Raw genomic sequence first — 15,642 nt, 5'->3', positions numbered from 1 at the left:
TTGACTTTTTTTCTCTCTAATTTTAATATTATATCATATCATTAAAGCTCTGTTACAACTACCAAGTTTTACTTGACAAATACAGTACTTGTTATCTGTCATATATGGGCATGATGATGGATACCATTTATCACACTTATACATATTCATGACGATTTTACGCCATTTATATTGAACATTTACAGGTGTTTATCACTATAAAATTTGACAGCGCGGACAAAGCTTTATGACAGTTTACTGAAGTTTGGTTCTCATTGCGTAAAGCTTCTCATAGTACGGCTGTGAGGCTTCAACACACTTCATAACATCCTCTGGGATATTCTGAACATCGTTTTCTTTGGCGGCAACGCTGGTACTGAAACAGGAACTTTTGAGTGCATTCTTCGATGCTGCCGGAAATTGTTTCATAAGCTTTTTGTGCCCCTCCGACATTTCCCATTTTACCTCGCCATCCGCCTTCCAATGCATCATCTCCGATATGAAAGGAACTCCGACATATTCACACCATTTCTTCATCATGGCTTCAGGATTCGCGAAAAGATCATCTGCGTCGATAAGAAATATGTCTTGATGGAGCTCGTCTCGTATATACTCGATAAGTTCGAACATTTCATAATATGGCGAACTTAGGTGTGGTAGACTCTCATCATAACCAACTGTAGGCCGATTCTTATTTTTCATAAAGGCATTTGCATTCTGAACAAGCATATTCCTCGACATGTGGACTTTCGCTGGTTTTCTTATTAAGAAGGTATGTTTGTAACCCTTCGGTATACTGTCGAAATGTCCGTGAATCACATCAGCTCCATCTTTAGCAAAAATAAATGGAGAATCATAATTTGCTTCAAGTTTTGCCTTAACTTTCTCATAGGTGAAATCAGGCTCGATGGGGTAGTTCAACATCTTGCCGTATTCAGATGTTGCATTTGGTCCGAAAAAAGCGCAGCCGACAAAGAGCTCACGGAAAGCCTTAATGTCATCTCTGTTAGATATGCAGCGAAGGAAAGCTGTTGAACCTGCTCGTGGTACACACCACAACATCACACGTGTTTGCTGTTGATCGGCCATCTAAAATTGAATTAAAATAAAACAGAATCATTGATAAAATTTACATAATAAATATCTATGATAAAGTGCATTTAACAGCGTTGTTTCAGAAACATTTTTTTCTCTTTCATTTGTTATTAAAATCATAGTTGTTCACTTTTTATATTTATCTGAATACTTTGGCTGCAAAGATGATTTTTTTTACTTAAAATGGATGATAAGATAATTGGATAATTCGATATTCGAGCTTTTGTAATGAAGAGGAACCCCTAAACATTAGTCGCTTGGGTCTAACAGGTGCCAATGCCAATAACCACTTTATAGCCTATGCCTCAAATAGATCTAATTTGTTTTATCAGGCTCGGTTTTAACTATTTCTTTGTTAATGGAAATATTGCAAGTAATTTGTATTAAATCAAATTGTAAGTCGCATAACTGGGATTGAAAATTAGATACAGTAATTGCATAGGCTATATAGATATGGTCTACACCCTGGGTATAACCTTTTTAAGCTTGTGGCCAGTTCCAATCTGTTGAGACCGGCGGCGGGCCGACGTAACAGGCACTAGAAATTTTCCGAGCGCTAAAAACCACTGAAGTACTAAATGGTTAAAAACAATGCCAGCGTTAAAAATTTATAGACGAGGAATCCAATATCCCCCAAAAGACCCACATTTACCTCAGCCCCACCATGGTTAGGGCTGAGGTGAGAAATTAAAAAAATATACACTTCTAGATGCCTGGAAACGGCACTCTTAGCCTATACTGTAACAATACGTTTTCAAAACTTTTTTCCCCCCAACAAAATGACATGTGCATCACATCAGCGCCCCACACGCACTTTATTATTTTTTTAACCTCATCAGTCTCACATACCTACTGGAAAGTCAGACTGAGACCCTTGTTAACAATGACAGAGTAGGTGTATGTGTTTCTACTAACAGAAAAACTATTTCTTTAATACAGTACTGACAATCGACCAGAAAAATTATTTATTTTTAGCAATGTCACGCTGGCCGGATCAAAATCTTTGGGGCCAGAGTTTGTCCGCGGGCCAGGGGTTGAATACCGGGGGCCTATACAGATATAAGTATACCAAGCCTGTTTAACATGCTTACCTTATATTGCAATCAGCTATTTCGTATTGATACAACTCTTCACACCAGTAGAAGGATTGAGTGTGACCAAGGCTCGACAGAACGTCTTTATATAGGCCCACTACGTTGTATAATTACATCAATTAGTGACACTTTAGGTTCTTTATACCTGCAACTTATTAAGCCAGTTAGTGTTAATTTAAAACATTATTTGTTCAATTAAATGTGTGAATTCATGTGTACAGGACGTTTTTTATTGTTAATTTATTCCCTACCAGTATGTATTTTGTTATTAGGCTTAGGCCTATATTTCATATTAACTCTCGCAACTGAGTCATTACGTCCCTGCAATGCCGTAGCCAGGATTGTCAAACAGTAGGAGACAATGTCAGGGTGGACCCACTTTACGCGTAAATTCAAATAATGTGGACCTATTTTCTTAAAAGTTTACCCATTTTACGCAAAAATATGAAAAATCTGGACCCATTATTTAAAAATGTTACCAATTTTAGGCTAACTATGAGAAATATGGACACATTTTTTAAAAAATGGACTCAATTATGCATGAAACTGCATAATTTTGACCCTTTTGTAAAAATATTATGGACCCATTCTTTGTTTACCCATTAGAAAAATTGTGTGGGACTGTCCCTACTGTCCCAGTAGCTGGCTATGGCATCGTGTACCTGTCAATAATTATAAGCCTACGGATGTTCATGTAAGATCAGTAAAATACGGACTGTAGTTTTAAGGTTCAACTTATATGAACAACCTTTGGCAAATGCGCTTTAACGATTGTGCAAATTATTGATGGATCAATTACTGGTTACATTTATTCTATTACTTCCAATCAGGTCTAAATCGAAAATGATTTAGAATTTACTATCAGGGGCGGATCCAGAGATGTCAAAAAGTGGGGAAGGGGCCGAAAGTGGGACTGATCGAGATAACACTACCCTAGGGGGTCCGGGCGCATACCCTTTCGAATCCGCCCCTGACTATGTGACGCAGATCTTACCGGCACCGAAAATCTCTAAAATTGCGAATTCGCGGCGTGGTATTATAAACGATTGTTTTTCATCTTTAGATAATTCGCGTAGGCCTATTCTTATCTACAAAACCATTGCCCGACCGACTTACACTGCAGTTCAGTATGATGTGGCTAATGTATAGGGTAAAATTCTAATTGAAAATGTAAAGAGTAACCAAACTATTACTTACCAAATATAAAATATTTGGGATATTCTGAGAGTGAGAAATATTACAGTAACAAAATATTGAAACGATTTACTGGTTTAAAAACTTGAAATCGATCGGAGATGTATTTATAATGAAATTGACAGCCTTGACGCAACTCAACGAGTGTTACAGTCGTGACTCCTTGCAATTGGGTCTTAGGCCTCGTGTGGAGAGTGAACCAAACTTCATCCGCATTTCCCACGCCCTCTCTCTTCATTCTAACTTCCTTCCATTCTCACTTCTATCCTTTCTATCCTTGTATCCAATCCTTTTCTTTCTTAGCTCAATCCAGTTGCGTATACGCAAATGAAGGAAGTCGGGAGAAAGGGTAGTGGCGTATTTATTTTGAAATGGGGGTGGGGGTTGATGGGTCAAAGGTGAAGTGGAAGGCCTTGATGATTATGTGAAAGGGCTCTACCCCATGAAATAAGTTGATTTGTGGTGATTATTTGTGGACGACTGGGAGATGAGATTTCTTTTTTTTTTTTGTGGGGGTGGGGGTGTGGTCCGCACCACCTAGATACGCCACTGGGGCTCAGTTGAAGCGTTAAACGGAATCAGCTATGCAAAGTCTGCAGTAGGTTTCAGGGGATAAAGCCCCGGGGATATTCTATTATCCATTTCTGCAATATGGGTTTGTTTAAGACGTCAATTTTGTAAATAGATGACTTGACTATATTCAGTATAAAACAACATCAACATATAATTATATATTAAATAACACCATAATGACATAGTGGTATTCCTATTAGTGGTAGTTCTACTATAAATGTGTTGGCCGTAATGTTAGGCCTACATTTCCTTTAAACCAATCTTATCAACTTTGGGTACATAGCCATAAATTTACTTTTCCTGGGCCCCTTATAAGATTAAGGTATTGTTGGTGTTCTACTGTATTTAATGCCATGTCATGAATAACATTTAAAATACAATTAGTTGACCTCTTCCTACTAATGATGCGACACGACGAATACGAATGCGCAAGCCCAGCCAATCATATTGATACAATATGTAATAATATGTAATAATCAGAGAGCATGGCTCGTCATGACAAGAATGTTGCGAGTAAGTATTAGGCCTACATAACAGCAGAATATCAGATGAAATTAGTGGTGGTGGTTAGCTTGTTAGCCATCGGCCGATTGAGACTAACAGGATGGCATGATCATTGCAGGTTTTCTTGAAAACTCAGATGAGAATGTGTTAGGTGCAAATTGTCGGAAAAGCAGTAGGATTAGGCTATAGAAAAATGTAAGAAGATGAAAGTTGGAAATATACTGTCTGTCCGGGGAACTCTCATCTGTCCAAGATAAATATCCTCATTTTGATATTGACTAAAGGAGAATGTGATTCCACTCCACACCTCAAATCATGCCAACATCCACAGTCCAGGATTGATTGAATTAATGAGGGGCGCTTATTCAAACGGGGCGCTTAAGGAAATTCTCAAGTTAGGAGGGGCGCTCATTCAAGAGGGGCGCTTATTCAAACGGGGTGCTTATTCGCGCGAGTACGGTAGTTGAAATTGAAATTCTCTGATATGTTTCATATATGTATAAATTAACTATAACGTCATTACCATTTGGGGAGTGGGGTTTAAGGAAAGTTTGGTAAAGAGGGCCTTCCAACCCCTTGGCTTCGCCATTACTGTATGATTCAACTCTGTCATTCTCACTTAAGTTGATAACTCTTTAGTTGGTTGTAGTATTCTTAATATTAAACTGGCTATTTGTTTCAACTTTTAAACACAATATAATACTTGTTTGTCATATGTGTAAACAATGCAGTAGAAGACTTAATAGGCCTATTAATTAGAGAATTGTTGAAATTACTCAACTGTCATTCTCATTGCATATAATTCTTTATAGTATGGTTCGGATGCTTCAATACATTTTAAAACATCTTCAGGTATATCTGTTTTATCAACTTCTTCTGCGGCAACATGAGAACTGAAACCGACGCTATTAAGTGCATTATATGATGCTTTAGGAAATATGTCCATCATCATTTTGTGACCCTCTGACATTTCCCAATTTACGTTGCAATTCTTTTTCCATGTCATCATTTCGGGTCTGAATGGTATACCAACAGATTCGCACCATTTCTTCATCATGGCTTCGGGGTTCGCCAGAAGATCATCTCCGTCGATGATAATTATCTCTTGTTTGAGCACGTCGCGAACATACTTTACAAGTTCAAGCATTTCGTACAAAGGTGACCCAGAGTGATCATCGGTTGTTTGATCGTAAGTCGCATTTTTATCTGACGCAATGGACACTTTGTAATTATCAAATAATCTTTTTTTAGACATGTGGATTTTTGATGGCTTCTTTATCAAGAAAGTGTGTTGGAAACCTTTTGGTATACAGTTGTAATGACCATAGATTGATTTAGCTCCATCTTTAGCAAAAATTACAGGAAAATCATAATCGGCTTCCAGTTTTTCTTTAACCTTTTCGTACGTGAATTCATTCTCAACTGGTGCATTGAGTTCTTTTGCGAATCCTGATGTTGCATTTGGTCCGAAGAACCTGCAAGCAACGAAAAGCTCACGAAATGCCTTGACGTCATCTCTGCCAGCAATGCAGCGAAGGAAAGCTGTTGAACCTGCTCGTGGTACACACCACAGCATCACACGTATTTGCTTTTGATCGGCCATCTTCTAACATTAATGAAACAAATACCATAATAATATTTAAAGAAAACCGTGTTTGTAAACATTATACTTTTTATATCACATCACACAAATATCTGAACAAGTTGTACATAGAAAAATTATGCACAGCTGAGGTCTTTTCTAATTAGATTTATTATGGTTTAATATCTTTTACGGATACACAATGAAGTCGACTGTTACTAAGTCACTAGGTTATTTAATCAAATATTGGAAAATGAAATGTAAATGTATGTAACCAAAGACAACGTTTTCACCATTACAAGCTGAACACTAAAACATCTTGTGAAATAATAATAATAATAATAATAATAATAATAATAATAATAATAATAATAATAATAATAACATTATTCATAATAATAATAATACTAATAATAATATAATATAATAATAATATTAATAATAATAATATTATTAATAATAATAATAATAATAATAATAATAATAATAATAATAATAATAATAATAATAATAATAATAATCCTCTTCATCATTCTTTATTACAAATCTCACATAAAGAATGTACATAAAAACCCAGGTCAATAACTGAAAACCTCAGATATATGGAGGGTAAACAATATTTACAAACAATTCACATAAAATTATACTTGATTGAATAAAATGATTTAAAAATTAAATTAACCAATTTGCTTATACTTCAACAAGTGAAGTGTCATCCCACATATTACACATATTGTGTAAGGTTTTAATAATAATAATAATACTAATAATAATAATATGCCTAATAATAATAATAAATAATAATAATAATAATAATGATGATGATGATGACGATGATGATGATGATGATGATGATGATGATTATGATAATAATAGAGAATTTGACTTCTTCTTATATGTTCGAGATACGATAACATGTCACATATCCAGAGATGATGAGATTAAACAATCAATCTTGCAAATAGTTCTCCGTCCAAATGTAGACCAGCCTCGGTACCTGAATATGTTCGGTGGTCTCAGATTTCGGTCTATTATTATAGGGTTAGCTTGTGTTAAAAGTTTGAAGACATTGTTGGTCTCAAATTAAAGAGGTCTCGAATTGGAGGGCACACTGTATAATTATTGCCTATGAACATAAAATATATAAATAATAAATTATAAGAGATAGCATCCTTACCGAATATCTTAAAGTTGATATGTTATCAAAACAGTCGTTGTACGAGACAGTGATTTATATGCAGTGCTAATATAATGTCAGCAGCAGTTCTGATGAAGTTGTAACAAGGTCTACCTTTTATCGCCAACGGCTTGACTGTATGTAATCATAATCATAATTAGTAAAGCAGTCATATTTATAGTAAGGACCTATAGTTTTTTTTTTTGTTTTTTTTTTAATGCGTAATGCCATCATGCTGTCATTTATTGTGAAACTCTGATGCCTGAAGAAACAGAACACCGTGTGCAGGATACAGTTTCTACCAGTATTTTTAGAAAGTGGGTATACACCTTTTTTGTACCTTTGGGAAATTTCTGTAATTCAGTAACCATGTTTTCTGTGTTTAGAATTGAAAAGAAAAATTCATACCGTACCATATCACACTTGTTCAAACACCCCACAACAAAAATCAGCTTTTTCGCGCACAATGCAACGATACACATCATTAAAGCGTTACCTAAACCTACGCCATTACTAGATCACACTCAACAACACCAATGTCTTAAAAGTTTTGTCGATATATACTAGTCTTGTAGGCCCCTAATTATATTACCTTTATATAAATAAAAGATTTAAAAATTAAATTAACCAATTTGCTTATACTTCAACAAGTGAAGTGTCATCCCACATATTACACATATTGTGTAAGGTTTTAATAATAATAATAATACTAATAATAATAATATGCCTAATAATAATAATAAATAATAATAATAATAATAATAATAATAATGATGATGATGATGACGACGATGATGATGATGATGATGATGATGATGATGATGATGATGATTATGATAATAATAGAGAATTTGACTTCTTCTTATATGTTCGAGATACGATAACATGTCACATATCCAGAGATGATAAGATTAAACAATCAATGTTGCAAATAGTTCTCCGTCCAAATGTAGACCAGCCTCGGTACCTGAATATGTTCGGTGGTCTCAGAGTTCGGTCTATTATTATAGGGTTAGCTTGTGTTAAAAGATTGAAGACATTGTTGGTCTCAAATTAAAGAGGTCTCGAATCGGAGGGCACACTGTATAATTATTGCCTATGAACATAAAATATATAAATAATAAATTATAAGAGATAGCATCCTTACCGAATATCTTAAAGTTGATATGTTATCAAAACAGTCGTTGTACGAGACAGTGATTTATATGCAGTGCTAATATAATGTCAGCAGCAGTTCTGATGAAGTTGTAACAAGGTCTACCTTTTATCGCCAACGGCTTGACTGTATGTAATCATAATCATAATTAGTAAAGCAGTCATATTTATAGTAAGGACCTATAGTTTTTTTTTTTGTTTTTTTTTTAATGCGTAATGCCATCATGCTGTCATTTATTGTGAAACTCTGATGCCTGAAGAAACAGAACACCGTGTGCAGGATACAGTTTCTACCAGTATTTTTAGAAAGTGGGTATACACCTTTTTTGTACCTTTGGGAAATTTCTGTAATTCAGTAGCCATGTTTTCTGTGTTTAGAATTGAAAAGAAAAATCCATACCGTACCATATCACACTTGTTCAAACACCCCACAACAAAAATCAGCGCTTTTTCGCGCACAATGCAACGATACACATCATCAAAGCGTTACCTAAGCCTACTCCATTACTAGATCACACTCAACAACACCAATGTCTTAAAAGTTTTGTCGATGTATACTAGTCTTGTAGGCCCCTAATTATATTACCTTTATATAAATATTGACAATATTATTTTCTTTAGGCATATTGGCCTGACTTTGATATGCTGAATTGTCAATTTCTTCATTATGGTCTATGGCCATTATGTTTTAGATTTTGGCCTCCTAGAATGGACTATCTTCTAGACATAAATTTAAAATGTTTTTGTATGCTTTCTTTTAGCAAGTTTCTTGGCTGTATGAAAGTCTTTAAAACTAGTGATACAATGGGCCGTCACTCTATCTGATCGAATAATGGCACTGAAATCTAGAATAGAAATGTGTGGAAGAGTTGATATAACATATTGTTTATAGCCGGCTGCTATTTCAATAGGATTCCCATGTAACGTTAAACTTCGTAGATTTTTCAGATTCACCAACTTATCAGTTTCATCCAATTTTTCGATAGTATTACCATGTAGATATAAAATATTCATATTTTTGAACTGAAGTACAACGTCATTAATAGAAGTAATGTAGTTAAAAGACATATCAAGCCACATCAGATTTTCGGGCCGGTACATAACACGTGATAAAAATTCGCCAAATCCATCCCAATTCACGAGTAAATTGTTGTTCAATTTCAGTGTTGCACTGCTGTATTTCCCATCTGAGGTTTGTTTGAGTTTTTTACCCCCTTCTCTTGGGTACTCATAATCGAGGGTTGTAGTTGAAACGGCGTTTAAACCTTTAAAAGAGAAATCGATAGGTGGCGCTAAAAACGTAGAGTTTTTGAAGTCAGATTTTGGTCTCGGAGTCGATTTCGTCGTTTCCATCTTGCCTGTCGACTGCCAGTTTAACCTTAAACATACAAAGAATAATGTCAATATAGGAATACTTGGGGGAAAATACTATTTCATAAATTCAGAGATTTAAGAGGCATAGTGTAATTATTGATATCAGTATCAAGAGCTTCATTAGCGTCATCATCTCCATTAACATAATATCCATGCATGATCGTTATGATCTCATTATCATATTTATTAACATAATGTCTCATTATCAATATTATTAATATTGTAATTGGTATAGTAGTAGGTCTAATAATAATAATAATAATAATAATAATAATTATTATTATTATTATTATTATTATTATTATTATTATTATTATTATTATTATACATTAATAAAAGAAAGTGAAATGTAAAATGTATGTTTATTTGTGGGATAAAGAAATTGAATTGAATTATTATTATTATTATTATTATTATTATTATTATTATTATTATTATTATTATTATTATTATCATCATCATGATCATTATCATTAGGCCTATCATCATCATCTATATTATAATAAGAATCTGGTACCAAATATAATTATCAGTGTAGCTAATCGGGGCAATGCATAAGGACACGGGGTACTCTTAGGCCAAAAATGTGCCAGCAAGTTAGACATACTGGTAGATCATTCCGATCTACGTAGGTTAACCTTTTGTGTTGGTATCGATTACTGTATTGTATTACATGCCTGCTACGATTTAGCTGCGAAATGAGGCCTACTAACATTATATTGGAAAATTGAAACTCTTACGCTCTTGATATTTACACGACATTTGATATAGGCCTATATGTTGTACTTTTAAACCCTTAAATATATGTCATACTATATTGTTTTTGATTTCAGTTGTTTCTTGGAACGCAAAAAGAATATATGAAAATCAAACATTTTGCTTAAATACAATAATCCAGATTGGATTTAAATTTGAGAATCTAGATAAAATAATATATAAAAATGAATGCAAATTACATTAAGATTAAGATAAAAAATAAACGAATACATATACCGTATTCAAGGGGAAAGCTACGCAGTGTAACGATTGCAGTGAATTTGAGTGGTGTTGAATAGCTTAGTGGTTAAGATGCTTGCCTTCTAACCCCAGGGTCCTGGGTTCAGTTCCTGTAACAGCAGGACTTTTTCTCACGACTAAAAACATAAGCCTCATAAAGAGACTTCGCTGATAAAAGCTTCACGTTATGTCATTTATTTAAGAGGGCCCTGAATATCAGCCTACCTTCTAGGATACGCCCTGGAAGGGTCACCCTCTATTAAACATGGTTTAAAAAAAACACAATCACACTGTAGCGATTTTATGGAAACATAGTTAATCCGATTTTTATTGGTAGCTTATAGGCCTAACTGATGTTATGTTACTATTAATAACTGATAATAATAATATTAATAACTGATATTAATAATATTAATAACTGATGTTATTTTACTATTAATGAATAATTCCATTTGTGATTAAATAGTTGAGTTTTTCTTCAAATTCTATGACAGACAATAAACCTATATATTTAAGTAAATAAAATGAACATATAATGTGTTAGATTATTCTCAAACAAATCATTATGCAAATACATGGACTGTCAATTAAATCACGTTAAGACTAATTTCAATAGCTAATATGGAAAGCCTGTCTAATTAGTAGCCTATGATGGTACCCACAACATGACCTAATGTTCGGTAACCAGTTAGATCTAAGCCTACCATCATTATCTTTTATAAATCTCAATTCTGTGTTACTACTTACTATTATTTACGTGGCAGGGCGATTGAATGTAGCTTTCAAGATTCAAAACTGCTTTTATTGTTCACAAAAAAGCACAAATTTATTTGAAACAAAAAAGAAGTTAAACGTGTGCACTCAATCCAATAAAAAAAAAAAAAAAAAAAAAAAAAAAACGCCAAACAAAAATACGTAAAACTTATAAATATCAGTTACCGATATTTAAAATAAAGCTAAAGAAATCTACTGGCCAATATCAATTCTAATTTTAAAGCTGCCAATATCTACTGACCAGTAGAACAAACACAAAAACGAATCTACATCCATTGTTATCACTTAATTGGTATAATGGTGCGCACGCAGATTGTGTGATACTAAATATTACCAATTTTACTGCTTTAAATAATTTAACTTATAAAATATAGGCCTAATACACGTACCTCAAGTTGAGATGTATTTACTTGTTGTTTACGTATGCTCTTCCTTTGATACAAACCCAAATAACTATCCGCATTGGAAAATTAATGTTTCTATTTGGCAACTTCCATTTCAATCATTTCTGTAAACATCGAGCGTCTTGTTGCTAAGTGCAAATTTAGTTTATTTCCGCTAAATGCAATGCTCTCTCACAATGCACGCTTGAAAAAATCGGTGTTCATTAAATCTGATAAACAGAAGTAGTATAGTCCACAGGTTTAGAAAATTATCTCAGAAACTCTAGTAGGTTTATATTTTTGCCTGTTTAAATCTTTAAATCTTTAAAGTAAGCATCAATTGCAAATAAAAAACACAAAGGGAGTAGACCTAATATAGTCTAAGCTCGTCCTACCTAAAAGCAGGTCATCTTTGCATGCTTTGTGAAAAGTCCTTGTTATGATGAACAACCATTTATTGTGTACTACCTCGGAATATTCAGGCAGCTGAGGACAATGGTAATATTTGCAGATTACTAGCCTACTATATAAGCCTACAGGGTTCAGAAATCTGATTCAAATAGTTCATTCATTTGATAATATGGCATATGGTGCTAATATTTATACAGCAGTCTTTCGATAATAGGCCTAATATGTCGTCACATCACTAAAACAGTGTGTGTATATTTTGGGCCGTACGTCTTTTTACGTCAATAAAGGTGTATATCAGTTACATATCTTGTGATTTATATAAACCTATATACAAGCCCTATTAGAAATACATTGACCCCCATCTCAGTACAGTAATTTTTTTTTTTATCAGAAACCCAAGACATTTTTTTCTTCAACTAAAGTACTATATAAAGGTATTTATGTAAAAAAGTGGTTTCAACGTGTAGGCATTGTAGAATATAGTCCTCGTTTATCTAATGCTGGATATGTGGCATAAACATCATGAAGTATCCAACGCTTCCTTGATTGACCAACTGATACATCATCAAATGTATTACTGTACCATAGTGTTAAAAATAATGGTTTTAATACTATGTTAAAGCTCCATTAAAATGTATACGCAACATACTGTACACACTCACAATTACTATAAAATTGAGGGTGTTAATTCCATTTATATATTTGAGCTATGAAACTATAAAAATCGAGTAGGAATTACAAATACAATAAAAATTAATAAATGTTAATAATATAAAAATCAGAATTATTCTGAAGTATTATCGTACACGTGTATGCAAACACTGAGCGTCTTCAAGCTGAAAACTTAGTTTCCGATTTAATTCGCGAAGACACCTGGAATCAAAACGCAATTCCCGTAGACTGCACCTTCACAATAATTTAACTAACAATACAAATCAATGATATATCGTTCATAAATGCTTGATGCACTTTGAAGAGGAAGTTGAGAAGCAGTTTCCATAGATACAGTGGCGCAGAAAAATATTTTTCATTGGGGGGATGATTGGCGTGTTAGCCAGTGTCGTAACAGGCGCGGTGGGGGGGAACTGCCTCTCCCCTGACGGTTTTTGCCGGGCTGACCAAGCCGTCGTACCGGGATGAGTAATAAGAGAAAAGAAAGAGGGGAGAGGGAGGGAAAGAGAAAGAAGGGGGAAAAAAAGGAAAGAAAACGGAAGAGAAAAATAAAGGCAAGAATAAAAAGGAAGATATCATAATGTACATTTTAGGGAGTTTTGATCAATTTCAACGAAATTAGAATTAAAAACACCGGGGGACAAGGGGAAAATATCCATCTTTGGAAAATCTTTCCCCACCCCTTGACAAATGCATCCTCTCTGAAAGTGCCTAAAATTCTCAAATTCTTTGCTCGCATTTCTTGTTACGGTAGGCCAATTTCCTCTATAAATTGCACATTTTAGAGAGTTTTCATCAATTCCGACGAAATTAGAATTAAAAACACAAGAATATTTTGCGCGCTTGGTGCGCATTTTTTAGGGCTTTTTTAGTTTTATCCTTTTAAATTATTTAAACACATAATAGTCCCAAACTCAAGAAAGACAAATTTAAGATAGATCATTGTAACCTAAAAGAAGGGCCTCAATGTGTATAAATGGTGAAAGAATATGTTTGTAATAAATAAAACCATGATGAAAACGCTTATATTTAGTTTCAAACACACGTGTGTGGCCTATATTATAAATAAGATAAGCCCTATGTCGTATTGTTTTCTATATGGGGAGTGGGGTGGGTGAGTATGGTATTACTAACCGGGAAATGAGAATTGTATGTCGTCGTCGTCGTCGCCGCCGCCGCCGTCGTCGTAGTCGTCGTCGTCGTCGTCATCATCATCATCATCATCATCATCATCATCATAATCATCATCATCATCATCATCATCATCATCATAATCATCATCATCATCATCATCATCATCATCATTATTATTATTATGTTGTAATGATGTTGTTTATACGGTTCTTTAATTTTATTAAAGAGGGCCCCTGAATATCAGTTAACCTACTGGGCTAAACTAGAAGGGTTACCCTCTTTAAAGATGGTTGAAATAAAAAATAAAAAAAATAAATACCCACTCTGACCCAAGACCCCTGTCACGCGCCTGGTGTTAGCGCCAATGTGTGCCCTTGTGCGGACAGGGGATGTGCCCTGCGCAATGGATCATCAGTTTCCATAGACACGACGACACCTTATTTGTTATATTTAATAGCTGCTGAGGTAATAAAATAAGCGCAATGGATCATAAAGGTGGCATTAGATAATAATAATGAATAATTATTAATAAATTGAATCGATTGTTAATATTATATTTAAATTATGTATGTATCAAACTGGGCTTCATGATATTGTATTATTCTGGTATATATACTGTATTGTACAATATATATTGTATTATTCTGGTATATATACTGTATTGTACTACAGTTAATTTTATTTCCTACCACTTTCTATTCTGAGTACAATAAATTTTTATCTATCTCTTTTAATGATACATAGGCCTATGCCTATTTACTTTTAGTGGAACACTTAGTAACATGTCTAATGAAACAATACTAGGTATCGTCATTATTTGCTACCGGGATCACATGGATTTGTTATCCTGGTGAATTTGGCACTCTCATCTAAACACAAATTAAATTCGTTCGTCGGTCTGCAATTCATAGTAAATTCTGCCCATTTTAGTTAAGTTGAATGACAACTCTTCTATACCGGTACACAATTTCAAGCAGTGGCAGTAATGTGAGGAATTACTGTACAGATACAGATATCCTAATCTAATTTATGCGAGCTTGTATGTAAAAGAATGGAAGGCTAGAATTCAGAAAAAAATCCTATAAAACTAAATCTTTGGATTTAATTACTGACGTCAATGTACAGGCACCTGTATCTAGTGAGTAGAAATTTAACCGTTTACAGACATGATAATATTACAAAGGTTACGATACGGAAAATGATCAGTTACTGCTATCACAAAGCCGATGGCATTCACAGATCTTTCATTTCCTTTAGAAAAATAAATTCAAAATTGAGGTCTCCATCCTTATTGGCTGATAAACAGTTCATGGACTACGGTAAGTTTTATCTAGAATGTATGCTGTGTTTAGCCGGACACTGCGGGAAAAGCAATTTTAGGACAAGCATGGAAAGCTTGCGGTGATAAAGATGAATGATTCTATAGTTTCTTCATGGGGTTTTTAATTCAAAGTAAAAATGGCAACAGTAAAAATAGACAGTCTTCTTTGCAAATTAATGAAATACACACACACAAATGTTTCAAATAAGTACATAATTCGAATA

At 34.0% G+C, this 15,642-nt stretch overlaps 2 protein-coding genes across 5 annotated transcripts; both read right to left on the bottom strand.

The window, feature by feature from the left end:
• LOC117122005 lies at positions 1 to 2,309 on the bottom strand. The gene is made up of 2 exons (XM_033267477.1): positions 2,166 to 2,309; positions 1 to 1,068 (listed from the first exon to the last, which is right to left on the bottom strand). The coding sequence occupies exon 2, from the start codon at positions 1,066 to 1,068 to the stop codon at positions 235 to 237; it is 834 nt and encodes a 277-aa protein (XP_033123368.1). The 5' UTR covers positions 2,166 to 2,309; the 3' UTR covers positions 1 to 234.
• A 2,419-nt stretch (positions 2,310 to 4,728) lies between these two features.
• LOC117122008 lies at positions 4,729 to 9,078 on the bottom strand. 4 transcript variants are annotated; one of them, XM_033267481.1, is made up of 3 exons: positions 8,940 to 9,071; positions 7,199 to 7,790; positions 4,729 to 6,049 (listed from the first exon to the last, which is right to left on the bottom strand). In XM_033267481.1, the coding sequence occupies exon 3, from the start codon at positions 6,040 to 6,042 to the stop codon at positions 5,212 to 5,214; it is 831 nt and encodes a 276-aa protein (XP_033123372.1). In that variant the 5' UTR covers positions 6,043 to 6,049; positions 7,199 to 7,790; positions 8,940 to 9,071; the 3' UTR covers positions 4,729 to 5,211. The 4 variants fall into 4 exon arrangements, with proteins under 4 accessions (XP_033123372.1, XP_033123369.1, XP_033123370.1 ...); XM_033267478.1 differs by having other exon boundaries at positions 4,729 to 6,045; positions 8,940 to 9,068; XM_033267479.1 differs by lacking the exon at positions 7,199 to 7,790 and having other exon boundaries at positions 8,346 to 9,078.
• Between the last annotated feature and the right edge of the window lie 6,564 nt (positions 9,079 to 15,642).

Source organism: Anneissia japonica, unplaced genomic scaffold (genome assembly GCF_011630105.1).
Source record: "Anneissia japonica isolate Jap-2015-1 unplaced genomic scaffold, ASM1163010v1 scaffold288015_len651517_cov191, whole genome shotgun sequence".
Lineage (NCBI taxonomy): Eukaryota > Metazoa > Echinodermata > Crinoidea > Comatulida > Comatulidae > Anneissia > Anneissia japonica.
This window is presented reverse-complemented; position numbering and strand designations above follow the sequence as displayed.

Excerpts from the sequence above, each read along its gene's own strand:
- LOC117122005 (XM_033267477.1), bottom strand. The coding sequence starts at position 1,068 with ATGGCCGATCAACAGCAAACACGTGTGATGTTGTGGTGTGTACCACGA.
- LOC117122008 (XM_033267479.1), bottom strand. The coding sequence starts at position 6,042 with ATGGCCGATCAAAAGCAAATACGTGTGATGCTGTGGTGTGTACCACGA.